Genomic DNA, 16759 nt, shown 5'->3' with positions numbered 1-16759 from the left:
ATATTCTTGGATGTTTTCCCTATTGTAAAAGAATAACGTAGAGTACACTTCAAAATTTTTAGGATTTTCAAGACAGTTTAAAAAAAAAAGTCTCCCCTCTATATGTGTATGGTACAAGTAATCTTGTTCTAAGTATTTGAAAGTACTGAAAGACTAAGAAAGGAATGACGAGTGTAGGTTTATGTATTTAAACAATGGAAAGACAAAAATAAAAACCTGCTTTAAGCAACATATTGTATGTAGCCACTGGTATATTTATTAATTTATGTCTTAAGACCCCATGAAGTACCTTACTGTGTCTGTGTTTGTAATACTGATGCATCGCAGCATTTATTATTAATGTGTTGGTTGGGTGGTCGGTTGGTCAGTCAGTTGGTTTGATGATTGGTTTGTTTATGTCATAAAGGATTTTTACATTTGTTCATACAGTATCACAGTGCACAATTTGGGAGCCCCTGTTCTAAAAAAAAAAATCATAAATAAATAAAATAATAATAATAATAATAATAATAAAACACAAATATAAATTATAATCAATCAAGTACTACATAAATTATGAATATTATATTCCACCCCTCCCGTTCAATCACTTGAAGTTTTATACACTAAAGTTTTTGAAAAAACATCTGATGTGACTTCATTTCTGCAGGGCAACGGTGGTCTGCATTAACTTTGCAATTTGGGGAAGGATTTTGTCACTCATGTCCGAACCACTGCACGATCTGAAGTGAGGGAAGAGAGATCCACCGACACAAACAGATCAGGATCAAAGTGTCGCAGATACGAATCAAATACGACTAGAGGTCACATATTAACTTCATAAAAAAAAAAGTTCAAGTACTGCAAAAAACTTCCTTCTTCCTCCTTTGGCCTTTGGATTGTACTGTTGGCTCCTGACTTGTCTTTTTCCAAATCCTCTTCCCATAAATAATACTGTCTTAGTTTGGTGTCTTAGTCCCCGCCTTAAACCTAGTGAGATAATTATTAACTCTGCAACCACAACATCCCTATAATGTCTGTCACACTTCGATCTGAAGTGAGGGTAGGTTGCCAAAAGGCTGCCTGGAAAAAGTCTAATTTGGTCTTAAAACTAAAGCAAAAACAACAAGACAAGGTCCGTTTGATTAAAAAAAAAAAAAAAAAGGTGAAGAGCTTTATTACCCTTAAGTGCATCCAAGGAAATAAGCACAAAATGATAATAACAACAAAAAAATATCACAGGTCTGCACAGCACCACAGCCCTTCTCTAACTCCTAAGCAATGTCAGACCCCCTCCATTTAAAGGCTAGGCCCCTCCCACTGGACCATACCATTTGTAATTGGCACTAATTAACCATTTCATCTCACTACATACATTATTTTCCATAGTTAAATCACAAAACAATTTATGTGTTTTTAAAAACACGTCAAAAGAGTCATCTTATTACTTATAGCATTTACACACTCTCTTTAATACTCAGAAAAAACAGGTATGGTGCAGTGTGACAGGCTGAGCCTTTTTCCCTCGTTTAGCTCGGGCACTATAAAAGGCAGCCTGATGCTCCCTTCAGGTCCTTTTCCACTGCCCAGAACCAGGAAGCGCTATGGTAAGTAAAGGACAAAACATAATTAGGAACAAAATTTCACAATATAGAATCTAACATAATTAAAGACCTAATTCAAACTTATTTGTGTTTGTGTGTTTTTGTACAGTTTCATGGAAAAAACAGCACAGGACACTAACTTAGATGTTTAAATGTTGCCCATTGTGTGCACCCACCAAGCTATGAATTGTAATGCTACCTGGCTATTGTTTACCATGTGGAAGAAGTAAATGTGTGGTGTATGGTGTATGATTTGTGGCAGGGGTGACTGCCACAATGTCAGCATGCTTTAAGGCTTTGTGTTTAGTTACTAAGGATCGGTTGATTTTCCCTTTTTGTTTTCACTGTTTGTAACATTTCCATTGAGTACAAATTGTATCTAGCAGGACAGGTCATCTGACAGCGCTGTTTGGTGGAAAGGCAGGACAATATTACTGTTTGATGTGACTGCTGCCCTTGCCTCACTCTCAGAATTTGTCCCTTTAAGCACAGCCTTTTGTGGAACATCCTCTTTGTCTACCAGGGAACAGAACCACCTGTTATTGTCTGGGATCTTGGTTTGACAGGCTAATGTCAAAGTCTGTCTGAAACTTTTCTCATTGCTTCATACCTCATCCACAGACCCTGGATATAAAGACAGTCATCCGCCAATATGACGCTGGTCTCGTAAAACTATTTTTCTGTCTTTTTATACTGCTCTTCTGTACCATGCCTGTACTTGGCTGGATTTTTAATCATAATATATACACTCCAAATGTAGCCAGGTTGTAAATCCTTATTAAATTCATGACTTCCCACCTAAGGTTGACATGCAGCTCTGGAAAAAGAGACCACTGCAAAATAAGCAGTTTCTCTGATTTTACCATTTATAGGTATATGTTTAGAAAATGGAACAAAAATGTTCATTTTACTCAAACTACCAACAACATTTCTCCCAGATTCCAAATAAAAATATTGTTATTTAGAGTATTTGCAGAACATGACACACGGTCAAAAAAAAAAAAGATGCAGTGTTTACAGAACTCAAATAATGCAAAGAAAACCAGTTCATATTCATTTCTAAACAACACAATACTAATGTTGTAACATGGGAAAAGTTCAGACATCAATATTTGGTGGAATAACCCTGATTTTCAGAGACAGCTTTCACGTGTCTTGTCTCCACCATTGTTGTTGGATGACTTTATGGAACTCCTGGCAGAGAAATTCAAGAACCTCAGCAGTGTTCCATGGTTTATGACTATCCATGTTCCTCCAGAAGTTTTCAGAGCGGGTTCAGGTCTGGAGATTGGGCTGGCCATGACAGGGTCTTCATCTAGTGGTCCATCATCCACACCTTTATTGACCTAGCTGAGACCAGGAGCATTGTCCTGATAGAAAAACCAGTCCTCAGAGTTTGGGAACATTGTCAGAGCAGAAGTCCAGTAGTTTTCAATAGTTATTTTTGGATTTGAATTACTTTTGTGGTACTAATAGTACTGTTTTTGCCCATTGTAAAAAGATGGTGATGGCCACAGAAGTGGTGTTTATACTTCTCCCTCTTAAATAAGACATAGATCAGGTGTTTATTCAGTAGAATAAGGTGTGCTTCTGTTGGAATTATACAAACACAGGAATGGAATGGCTGTCATACATGCGCACATGCTGATTTCACAGGAAATCGCAGTGGTCTCTTAATTTTTTCCACAGCTGTATAGTGGAGAGTAAGGCTGAGCAATTTTATCGATTCTGCGATATATATCAATATTTTGTTTCCCCAGAAAGTATCGATTTTTCAGCCGGAAGTTCGATACATTAAGCCCCATTCAAATCCCCTGTGCTCCGTCTGGCACTCTGCTCACCGCCGCTAGTGTCGCTGTAGAGCATTCCTAGCAAGTTACCTGTCGACATACTGTCCATTTCTCAATACGTGTTCTTGTCTGTTCCTCCGTTCTCGTGAAACGTCATCAGTCGCAGCCCAAGTACTGTTCCAATTGCAGGTTCACATAAACCAAGAATGTATGGAATATTCAGATGTTGTTGTTGTCAGCTTCTTCCAGAGCTTGTATGTATGAGTTCATTTTGTAAAATCTGGTTACAATACCATCACAGTACCCAAAAGCATGGATGACGTTTGCTTTGTCTTTTTGGAGCACAAAAGACTTGATTCTGTCTATATTTTTTAGTCGATAGAAGGCTGTTTTGTTGAGTTATTAAAGTGTAATTTATTGGGATATGTGTGTGGGGGATGTCAAACCCAGAGATCAGTTCTGTGGTTTTATTAAAGTTTTTGCAAAAGCGTCAGTAGCAATACAAAATCACAAACAGTTCTGAAGTAGACTGACGAAGAAGACCACGAGTTCTTTGCCTTTTAGTTATGTGGATACAGAAACTTTCCTAATAGTAGAAACAGCCATTAGAAACAGGCTAAAGGAAACTAGACAAGAGAGAAACTTAAATTATTTTGAACAAGGACTACATGGATAAAATATTTAAGAACCATAGATGTATGTTCCAAGGGTAACAAACTGAATATGAAACTCATTATATAACATGAAGTCAGATATTTTCCATTTACACTGTGGAACCTTTTCATTGTTTGTGTGATTTTCTGTCTCCAGACCTTCACCTGTCCAAGTGCTATTTCTTACATCTACCCATTTGTGTTTGTGTATCCTCTACTTTAGTTGTTACCATATTTGTGTGTATGTCAGTGGTTCCCAATCTTTTTTAGCTCGTGACCCCATTTTAACATCACAAATTTCTGGCGACCCCAGACATTCAAAACTAAGACTTTTTTTTTTTCCTAAAATTAATTTCTCTTAGATCACGTAAGTTTGCTATACTATGTTGACAATAAACATTAATTTTAGACAACATTTAGTCTATATAATGTATATTATTATGGACGGAGGCAGAAAAGTGTTATGGAAATTTTTCTCTGCTGCTGGTGAATAATGAAATAGACATCTGCCGGCCGACAATATTTTATTTCTTTGTCAAGAAAGGTCAGTTCTGCACACAAGCAGCGATTTGTGAAGAAAAGACAGAGCTTCTCGCAAGATCCACCTTTTATAGGGTGAATCACATTTGCAAGTGACACCTCCAGTCTCCTCAAAGGGCCTTTTGACTGAATGATGAACTCAAGGCTTTAACAATCAGTCACCTTTTGTTACCTTGCAAGAAAATTGACACACACAGTAGGGGCATTTGGGTAAGAATATGGGAAAATTAGCATGCATTGGGGGTATTCAGGAAAGTTAGCAGGCAGTGGAGAAGGGTATTCAGGAAAGGATAAGGGAACAAAGAAGGGAATCAGATAAAGAATTTAAAATTCCATTACAAAAACCAGGTGTAGATTACTGCACAAAGTGAGAATTTGATTTCCCTTGGTCAGGATATGTACAGTCAGTCCAGCTTGGATTTACAAGGCTGACAATTAATACTGAACAAACGATAACTCAAACTATGAATTATGATAGAGCTGCAGCATCTGAAACTGACCACAATGAACATTTGAAAGATAAACAGTACCACAGTGCTTCAGTTTCAGCTTAACAGTTTGTCATGTCTTTTATGGATTGTGATTGTCTCTGTCAACTCACCATATATATTTTTATTATTTTTTTCTTTTATCAATTACTAGAAATTTCAGGCGACCCCATTTGAATTCCAGGCGACCCCACATGGGGCCCCGACCCCAAGGTTGAAAAACACTGGTGTATGTGCAGTTCTAAATATTTAAGCACTGTATTCACATTCCTCATATTTGTGGTTTTAATACTGTCTTGTTCCAGGAGGACACAGTTGGACCACAGAAATTGCCTGCTGCACAATTCTCCTGAGTTCTTATGGTGTGCATATTCAGTTTGACATCCACAACAGCGGCATATTTTGAGGCAGATGTTGCTCTCAATAATTGACATATTTATTCTGAGGCAGCACACAAAAAGGGTTCATAAAATTTTCTGCTTGTGCATTCTTGGAACCTGTAAATATGTGAATTATTAAGTAAAACGTCTGATGCCCATATGTGCCCACACCGGAGCAGTTTCTCTTTGGCTTGGGATGACAAAGTTATAGGCTACCCCTCATTTTGAATGAATGAGACACCACTTCATTTGAAGTTTACCTTGTTCTTTTCTGTCCCCTTTACATTAAATAAAATACAATGAGGATGTAAGATGCAAGTTGAATTATTACAATGCTTAGCCTCTCCCTGCTCGCTCAAGTAAACCTAAAGCTAAAAGAGGTAGCTGAAGAAAACTTAAATGATATATGTTCATGTCCATATCCATGTTGACCTGCTATTTTTGACCAGCCTATGAGCCTGTTTATTTAATCCAAAGTCTTTCTGAATAAATATATCATCAATCCATGGACACTAGACATGATTATACAGATCACTAACTTATTAAGCTACAGATGACAGGAAATGATGAACACAATGTACCATAATGTTCAACTTGGTTAAGAAGGAAAATTGGAAAACACCCCAAAAAACATATCAAATAATTAGTGTTTGATCACATTAGGCCAATACAATAAAAAAAAAAAAATAATAATAATAAAGTAGCAGTGTTAGCACATCAGCTTATATTGAAACCAGTACACCTAGCATTAACACAACAGTCATAGCTGTAGCATGAACAGAAACATAGCAGTTATCAAGAGGCAGAGTTAGCAGTTAGCATACTTTGTGGTTAGCATAGACAGCTTTCCTGGTAAAATTAGCTTAGAAAATAACTTCAACATCCACATGTATAAACTAATGAAATACACTTCTAAGTAGAAAACATGCTGTGCGAATCAATAAGTTTCAAGGTCAAACAGTATTTTTCTGCATGAAGATATTATGAACCAATTTGAATGCATTAACTATTAGCATAATAACTCCCAACACAGTCGTAGATGACAAGTAGAAATGATAAACATAATACACCATAATGTCCATCACAGTGAAGAGGGGAAAGTGGAAAATACACACACACAAAAAAACGAGAAAATTAATGTTTGATCCAATTTAGATCTATATGAACTAACAATTTACAATGCTAGCAAATTAGCCTGAATTGAAACCGATACAATTACCATTAGAACAACAATTCTAGCCATATTTAGCATAAATATACCCATAATAATCAGTGACTGGCATAGTTAGCAGCTAGCACAGACAGATTTGTTACTGTAATTAGCTTAGATTATCGAGTTCAGCATCCGAACACACGAAATTGAAATATTATTTTAATTTAAATAGTTGAAGTCTTAAGTTTAATCACATATTAGTCAGTAGTAGTTAATGTTTTAAGATAATTTCTTTGTTTCACTGGTTAGTGGTAAAGTTCTTAGGATAGTACAAGTCACATCTTGGTCAACATACTAAACTGACAGATTTATGAACACAGGATTTAGGTTTTACCTTAGGCACACTTTTAAATACGTATGCCCATATAGAATTGTAGATCACAGGAGATAAGATGTAAACACACTGGGTACGGTTACATGATGTTTTTTAAATCCGATTTATTTTTCCAGAAGAAAATAATTCGGAACTAAAGTATTTTCTCTTCTGTTTACATGGAAATGTTAAACCTGAATAAAGGTTTACATGAGGTATTAATGAGGTAGATAAGTGAGCAAAAGGGTTTGTGCTACCGTGCTCACGTTGCCTTGTTCTGGCAGCGCTTCTGTTAGCTTATCTTAGCATAGTCACTGCATTTCCATGGTCACACATAGCCAGTTTTTTTAAAGGTGATTTGTTGTCTTTTGTAAGTGATTTTGTGAAATCCAATTCTCCCTAACTATTACTTTAGATCCGCAACTTACTGCGCTCATACAGTCTTGGGACTGCTGTGTTGACGGAAGTTGGAAAATCTTTTTGTTGGAAGGGATGCATGCGCTAAACTAGCTTTGCATTAGTTTTAATTTCCCAAGAGTTTATTACTGCAGTAAGTCACATCGCCATGATTTGAGCCTCAATTTGTGATCATATTGACCCAACCGGACTAAACGAATGATTAGGGAGAACTGAATTTCACAAAATCACTCATAAAATACTACGGATCACCCATAAAAGCCTGGCTACGTCTGACCAGAGGAATGAAGCCATTATGCTAAACTAGGCTAAGCTAAGCTAACAGAAGGGCTGCGAGAACAAGGCAATCGGTACACTGCAGTGCAAACTGATTTGCCAACTTATCGAACTCATTAGTGCATGACAAATGAATTAATAAAAAACAGGTGGTGAACTGTTCCTTCAGGGTTTTCCAGGCTGGTAGATTCCATCAGAATAGCCCACTGGAACGGTTTGGGTTGACTAGACTGCATTGCATATTCTTCCGCCAGCGCAGAATGTGTGCGTCATCGCGACAGGACAAGACGACGAGCATGCGCAGAATGGCAGGAATAAAGTCCAAACGGAATCAAGGGTTTACATGTCCGAGGAATAATTTAGTTCGGAATAAAAAGGGGATTAAACCAGTGACTTTATTCAGATTTAAATTTAATCCGAACTATTCTTTTTCAACTGGAATACGGTATTTACATGGGCATCTGAAATAGGATCTAACGTTTATTCAGATTAAACCAGGAATAAAAGTTGTCATGTAAACGCACGGACTGACAGGGCCAAACATCTGCTTGACTTTAGAGTGCGATGACACCACTCCATTTTTTGTGACCCAACCCACCTAGCACAAGGATTATAAAAGTGATGTGCATTGGAATGTCTGGATCCATTTCCTGCTCGGTGTGTGGATCCTCAGCTGAGTTATATTTTGTTTGTGGTCAGATCAAGTCAAAAAATACATTTAGAAAAATGAGACCTATAGGAATCCGGACTTATTCTTGGAGCATCCAACAAAAGAACACATTTACAAATTAAAACAATACAATGGCATCGATTCAATGACAACTGACATCTTTTTGTAAACCTAATTGTAATAAGGTTAAGAATAACATTGTGCTTCAAAACCAGCTGATATTGTAAACTGAATATTTTGGAAACAACACTTTACATTACCCGTAGCTTCACATTTACATGCACGATAAACATTTTACCACAAAGACATTATGTTCACTGACAATGTTTGATTATTCAGTGGAAATGTAAAGCAGGATGTATTATATTTATCACAATGTCAACTATTTACAACAAGTAGGTGCACTTCAGTTGCATATGAATGTAATGTGTGTGAGGAAAGGTTGAATACTTTTGTGCATTTTTGCAGTAACAACAATTAATCCTATCCTTCTAACCTCTCCTGCAGTGTTCACACTTTTTCAAAATCTTACTGTCTTTGTGTGTGTACATATATATACAAATAAATAACTAAACAGTGTCATTCATCCGATGCCCGTAGCATAACGACTTACATAAGTTGATAAGCCATTCAGTCAGCAGAATTCCTCTGTCTACACAAATGGCTTTAAGCTCTACTTCTTCCAAAAGTACTTACTCATCTCTCTCTGTTTTTCCCTCCTTTATTAAAGAACAATTCATTTGTCATTTGTTATGCACCAGCATTTGAGTTCATGCACTCACACAGCCTCGTGGCGCTTGTTTCTAACAGAGCCCCATCTCAATTTAAATGGACTGAAATATGAAGGTGTTCAATCTGTAAGGTCTGTGTCACCGATCACATGATGCACATACTGGACTCATTATTATTTCTCATTATAACAGTAATAGTTGCCACCATTCGCCAAAGCATATTCCACTCAGTGTCTGTTCAGTCAACTGCTTCAGTCTATCAAATATTCAGAGAAGTCAGACACCAAATATACCAGACACCGTATACATTATAAACCTAATATTTTCAATAGAGTCACTGTTTGGATGCTGATGGAGTGTCTTTGTGCCTTGCCTTTGTGTTTTTATTGATCTGATGTTGAGCTGGTCCTTCTTAATCCACCTTCTGTTTTCCTGATTCACTGTCCTTCCAGGTTGCTGATGTCTCCTTTATCATCACATTTTTAGCTTACAGCTATTGTTGTCATGCGGCGTCCGGTGGTGTCGTTGTCTGTCGTCATCATCTGTCGTCATCGTCTGTCGTCCGTCACAAAAATTTTAATCATCTTCTTCTCCGAAACTACAGTTCTGATTGACTTCAAACTTGGTATACAGCTTCTTTATGATGATGTCAACAAAAGTTAGTGAAATTTGGATCCGGATCTGATTCTGGATTTGGTGCGACTTTGAAAAATGTCCCTATTGTAACAGATAGGAAGTGGATTGATACCATAAATCAGTAAGTATCAATGATATCAAGTTGGAATTAGCATTTTTTGCAGATCTGATTGGAATATGACCAAAACATGGGCTACTTCTGTAATATAATAAATACACATAACTGAGTGATAATAAATGGCATCTGGATTCATTTCCCAAAGCTTTTCATTTGGCCGGTAAGCTACAGGGCCATTGGTCTTATTTTTACCTCCGCCAAGGAGGTTATGTTTTTGCCAGGGTTTGTTTGTTTGTCTGTCTGTCTGTCTGTCTGTTTGTCTGTCCGTTAGTGTGCAACATAACTCAAAAAGTTATGGACAGATTTGGATGAAATTTTCAGGGTTTGTTGGAAATGGGATAAGGAAGAAATGATTAAATTTTGGTGGTGATCGGGGGTGGGGGGGCCCACAGGGGGGGCCACTGATCAGCCTTGGCGGAGGTCTGCGCTCTCCGAGTGCTTCTAGTTTTACTCTGTTGTTGTTGATTTCTGGCTGAAATTCCATGATGATGACCCTCACTAAACTCATTTCCCCTGTGACTTCCTATTTTCAGACTATCACTTTCCCCAGTGTCATTTCATGTGGTTTTGATTTTTATAGGTTATTGTGATCAGGTTTTTCTTTTTTGTTTTGTTTTTTTATCCTGTCTACTATATCTCTCCCTGCCAAATGGAGAGCTGAAGCCCAACCCCTTCTGTCCCATGAGACTTAACTTCAGAAAATTGTATAAAATATTTGATTCAGTATGAATTGCACCAAGAAAAACCTTAATTTTACATGCCAAGAAAGTAGTGTTTTTTGGCAAAGTAAAGAAACATGTCATTTTGTGTTAACTGCTCAGTGAACTGTATCTCTCATCACATAGGAGACATGTCACCAACAGCACAGTACTCTTCAAGAGCAGAATAAAAAAAGCAATAAAAGAGGAACTTAAAGTTGGGTCGTGTTGAAGCTGCAGAGACATCTTCCGACTGTGAACAGATCGAACAGTTACAGTGATGTCACCTCTGTGACTTTTGGATGTGTTGTCTCTGTATTTACACATTTTCACAGTGTGATTTGTCAGTAGTTTTATAGCAAATTGCAACTTTCTTGAAGTGCAAATTATCAGTTCACATCATGCAGTTGTGGAAAAAAGTGTTCTGACGCCTTTAAAAGTTGTGGCTACATCAGAGACATTCAAACAAATGCTTTTTTTTTTAATTGCTGTTTTTCTTGCTGAAACATCCAGTTTTTACATCATTGGAACAAAGCACATGCAGAGGGGAGCATATGGGTTTGGAGAGTAGGGATGTTCATGTCGATTCTAACTCTAGTCTGTTTGCAGTCTTGGACTTGGTCTCGCCTTAGTGTGCCATGGTCTTGGTCTTGTCTTGGTCTCGATACCCTCTGGTCTCGGCAGTGTCTTGGTCTCGATCTAGCCGGTCTTGACTACAACACTATTGGAGAGTGGAACAATATGACTTAAGAATGTTTGTGTGTGCATGTGGAAATTATGTCATAATTCAAGTGTAATACATTTACATACCAACGAAGATCTAAGCTTTCCCATTTTTAGTCAGAGCCAGAGCTTAATCCTCCTTTAGCCCTTCATTATCTGTGTTCTAATAAACAGCATATTGCGGGACTTAAAGGGGTCATATTTTGCTAAACCCACTTTTATGAGTCTTTGGTACATTTATTTGTGTATTTGGACCCTAATAGTTCATAAAGTTTGAATTTGAACCCTCCAGGTGCTGCAAAGCTATCTTTATATTCATTTTGGCAAAAATCAAGTGGATTTCTACAACTTGTTTCAATTCCTGCTTAATTTGTTACGTTTACAACTAGTTACATCACAACATTTGCACATATAAGGTCAAGACTTCCGATGAATATTTCTCTGAGTACGACATAATTGTTTGTCAGCAGCAGCGGTTGTAGTAAAAACTGAAAACATGTCCAAACTTCAAGCCGATTATCTGAAATGTTCAGTTGTTGGTTGAACGGGACAGAGCAGCACAGCCAGTAACCTGGAGGGGGTGGGGTCATGTGCATTTAAAGGGCCAGCGCTCAGAATGACCTTTTTCATGTTATTACTCAGAAATAGGGTTGAAGATGGACCCGTGGAGTTGAATTAATGAAGAATTCTGACCCAAGCATAGCATTTACAGTTTATGAAGACCACAGGGAAATGTTTTAAAATGCATAATTCTGTTTAAAAAAGCAAAACTTTAATCAAATGTGCAATAACTTGTTTTTACCTCCCAGTACTTTTATTTTTTTTTTTTTTTTTCTGATACAGTACTCTATTTTACAAGTGTATATTTGTGTCTGTCTGTTTTAATAACTGTCTTTATATATTTTAGCTGTGTTGATGTTTAGTTTCTGTTTTTGTTCATGTCTTTTTTGGATTCCGTGACTCAGGGAAACGCACAAGAATTCCAATGTATCTGTACTGCAATGTATCTGTGCAAATGGCAAATAAAGTCTATTCTATTCTATTCTATTCTAAAATATCACTCCTTTAACTGTGACTCAAGCATTTGGCCTCATGTATGTAAACCTCCCCAGCCCATACAGTATGCCTGTTTGCAGGTATCTGAAAGTGAGTTGATATTGAGCGTCTGAACCTGTGATATTTTTAGCTGTGTGCCACATAATTTTACACTGAAAACTAAAACATACAAAGGCAGCACCTTGTCTTTGTAATGTCCCTAAAACAAAGTACCTCATTGTAACTTCAAAATGTGCTGAGGTGAAAAAGAGTTTAATTTTGGGCCGTAACATTCTTGGTTACATGACTTTGTGTCAACGTCCAGGACTGTGTGTGTTTGTGTGCACATGTATATATATATGTGTGTGTATTTGACTGGAGTACAAAATGTCCTGGGAGCTCGGTGGCCCTGAGAGCATTTACTGTTTGTTCTTGTCAGAAGCTTGACAGGTCACTCTATTCTACTTCCAGAGAATAGAGCAGTCAAAAGAAGACAGAGAGGAAGAGTTTTGCTTTGTTTTTGTCAATTACAGGAAGAGACCGTTTCACCTGAGAGAACAGAGGTGGAGTTCTAATGATAGTGTTGTGATTCTGCAGCTGCTTTTCTTTTCTTTTTCAATCCAGGCTACCAGTTTTTTGTCAGAGGCTCAGTTTTCTGACAACTCGCCGAAGACTCTGGACCCACTACTCAAGTTCCATGAGACTATTGCAAAGGTAGGACAAGACACTAATCATATTTTTATTGTTATTACGATAATCCATTGAGAAAGAGCCATTCTAATCAATGTCATGTAACAAGCAAACAATTAAACAGATAATTACAGTCTAGTACTGAATTATATATGATATAAACCATATAAACGCTGTGACAAAACTGATACTGCAAATCAAGGCAAAAAGACAAACAGGCACAATATTATATTAGAGTTTCAACTTTGCCTTATCCAGTTACTTTTTAGTTGTTTTTATTTTATTTCACCTTTATTTAACCAGATAGAATCCCATTGAGATCAAGATCTTTTTTTTACAAGGACAACCTGGTCAAGAGGTCAAGCAGCACACACTGTACGAAAATGAAAAATAGGTTAAAAAATCGGTGATAACAATAAAAAAAGGGAATAATTTAGTAACAACACAAAATAATGATAATAATTTAGTAACAACACAAAATAATGATAATAATTTAGTAATAACACAAAATAATATCAAGAGTGGCTGTTCAGTCAACTGCTACTGTCTATCTACAGGCATATATACTTGTATAGACAACATCAGGAAATTTTATTTATTTATTTATTTATTTTATTTTTTTATTTAACCTTTATTTAACCAGGAAAACCTCATTGAGATTAAAAATGTCTTTTTCAAGAGTGTCCTGGCCAACAGGGGCAGCAGTCCATTAAATAGTTACAGACACAGACTTTTATACATAAAATGAGTACATAAAAAGCACATAGACAAGTCAAACCTTCCAAAGTCAACTTTGCAAAAAGTGCTCATGGAATGAAGACAGAGCGCATCAGGTAAAACATCTGCAGCCAGATGTCTCCCTCTCTAAGTCATACAACATCCTCTTAAAAGTGTCCAACGAAACCAGATCCTAAAGTTTCAGGTCTTTTTTGTAGTTCATTCCGCAAACCTGAAGGCCTTTTTCCCCTGTTCAGTTCTAACTTTAGGAACAGACAAAAAGAAAAGATCCTGAGAATGAAGGTTATAAGCGTCTGTGGTTCTCTGACTGATGTAAGTCAGAAGGTAGGATGGGAGCAGACCTTAGAATAGACTTATAAATTAAAATACGCCAGTGACTCAGTCTGCGAGTTGACAGAGAAGACCATCCTACATGATCATAAAGCAGACAATGATGGGTAAGAGATTTAAAATTGGTGATGAACCTCAAAGCTCCATGATACGCAGTGTCCAATGACCGTAAACTATGGGTGGAAGCATGCATGTACAAGACAACACAGTCCGTAGTCCAACACAGACAGAAATGTAGCTTAAACCAGTCTCCTTCTTGATTCAAAAGACAGACATGATTTGATTTGAAAGAAGAAGCCAAGTTTTAGTTTTAGTTTTTTAACAAGCTGCTGAATATGTACGGAAAAAGAAAGGGAGCTGTCAATTAAAATGCCTAAATATTAATAGGTCTATGGGTAGTGATCAGTGAAGGCAGGTTTGACAGTTTGGACCTTGAGTTTGAGAACATCATGACTTGTTTTATCTGCATTTAAACCAGTCTTAAGTCATGAAAATTTTGTTGGACAGTGTTAAAAGCAAGTTGTAACTGATAAGGGCGTGGATAGGTGTGGAAGCAGAAGTGTACATGACTGTATCATCAGCATAAAAATGAAATTTTGCATATGTATTTAGATTAAATTGTTTCTTTTCTGTTTGAATTATGTTTATGTAGCATACATATAAAGTTAATACAATTATGTCCCACTGTAAGTTAAGTGGCACCAGTATTTTGCGCATTCATCCATTGGCGTCTCAGTAAAAATCAGTAAAAATGCCAGAAAATAGTTTACAAACTCAAGAAATTTGACTTTTTTTGTCATATCTACTTCACTGACTGGAAGGTTATGCTGTCATAGTTTATAAATAACCCCAGTTTGCCACAACTGTCAACACAAATGAATAGTTGTCACAGATAACAAATTGGAAAAGGCACAGTAGCATTTTCATTGTTTTTAAAGGAGGCTCAGTGCTAAATGAATACACTTGATTTTGTTATGTCTTTTATCTGACACCTCTGTGTGAAATCAGCCATTTCTGAGTACAGCTCAGGAAGCATAACTGCACCACCAAAAACAAGTCTCCAACACAAACAAACTAAGGGAAAGGCAGACGGTGGAGAAGAAAACAGACCACTTGATTTGAGTAAATTATGTGAAAGGGAAAATAACAAATCTGTGTAAAAGCTTCTTGTCTACTGGTTGGCAGCTGGTTATTTAGACTCACTGTGCAAAATGTTTCCAATTGTTTAGTCCAACAAATGTGCTACTCTTGACACAATTTTAGAAACTACTCATTAACAATTATCCAATTTTCCAGTTTTTACAATGAGTTTTACGTTTTGCAGCTGTTTTCATATTCACTAGATTACACTGAAAAAACCTGACATTAAATCATTTGCAACAACTGAGTCAAGACTCCAGTTACACAGCCTTTAGTTTTGACATTTATCTGTGGTGGATGGAGGTTAACAAAACTAAGAATTTTGCCCCTAGCTCTGAAAGAGTTAACACAAAACCTTGAAATGAACTCAACCTTTCAGATGAACTTTGGAAAATCTTTTTCTGCAGATAGTAGTCTGTCTGTTCCCTATTACTTGCACTGAAAATGCACTGTAAAGGGTTTTAATTTAACCCATAAGGACCCAATGTGACTTTTGCATCAGTTCCCAAATTAATTTTTCTCTCTATTTAACCTTTCCTAATTATCACCATTTATTACAATATTATCCTGTGAATTTTGCTTTTTTTTCTCCAGTGAAAATCATCTATTTTCCTATGTTTAATTGACTGATCATGTAGATGTTCATAAAAGCTCAGAGCAGTGTTTTTCAACCATGGGGTCACTTGGAATTCAAATGGGGTCTGCTGAAATTTCTAGTAAAACTTAAAAAAAAAAAAAAAAAAAACTTATAACAAATATTTTTTAATGATTCAATATATATTTCATTATATTTAAAACGCCACACACTTTTCCTAATAAAAATCAAGTTCAAATAAAATGCAGGATATAATATCTGAGAGGGCATACCTTGATTGACCCGATCATGTGATCATGTGCATTACCCGACTGGACGCAGTCGCAGTCAAGAAAACTGAACCCAACAGAGTATATGTATGTATATTACACATTATATAGCCTAAATGTTGTAAAAAAAAAAAAAACTGACGTTTATTTGCAGGATAGTGTAGCAAACTATTACATGATCAAAAACAAATTTTAACAAAACATGTCTCCGTTTTGATGTCTGGGGTCGCCAGAAATGTGTGATGTTAAAATGGAGTCACGAGGCAGAAAAGGTAGGGAACCACTGGCTCATGGAAAAGTCAAAGGTTTTTATATCAAAACAGAAAGAAATGAAGAAAAAGTTACTTTTTCAGTCAAATCTATCATTAACTGAACATAAACCCAGTGTCTCCATCCACTGTCATTGATTCAACTCCATGGGTTTTACTGGTGGATCAATGTTGTAGAAGATGACGGTGTTTCCATGGTAACTACAGAGCCTCTGAACATCCAAATGGGTCATATCTGATGACCATGAAAAGATGACAAACTGCATTTTACTCCAGTTATTTACATGCATTGATAGGATTAGTGGATTAACAGTTTATATCAGTAGATTCTGTTGATTGACGGTCGATCTTTAGGTCTTTATGGGTTAAGAAAACCCTATTATGGATAATTTAAAAAAAAAAAGAAAGGGTTTTCGATTGATCGTGTAGGGACTTGAATTATGAATTATGGGCATTCACAAATA

At 36.6% G+C, this 16759-nt stretch overlaps 1 protein-coding gene across 1 annotated transcript in view; it reads left to right on the top strand.

The window, feature by feature from the left end:
- naaladl2 (N-acetylated alpha-linked acidic dipeptidase like 2) overlaps positions 1-16759 on the top strand; it is an 801028-nt gene that overhangs the window by 652437 nt on the left and 131832 nt on the right. The window contains exon 12 of the mRNA XM_030132744.1: positions 12889-12978. Coding sequence (XP_029988604.1) covers positions 12889-12978 — 90 coding nt within the window. The remainder of the gene's footprint in view (positions 1-12888; positions 12979-16759) is intronic.

This window comes from Sphaeramia orbicularis, chromosome 4 (genome assembly GCF_902148855.1).
Source record: "Sphaeramia orbicularis chromosome 4, fSphaOr1.1, whole genome shotgun sequence".
Lineage (NCBI taxonomy): Eukaryota > Metazoa > Chordata > Actinopteri > Kurtiformes > Apogonidae > Sphaeramia > Sphaeramia orbicularis.
The sequence above is the reverse complement of the archived record's forward strand: the minus strand, read 5'-3'. Positions and strand labels throughout refer to the sequence as shown.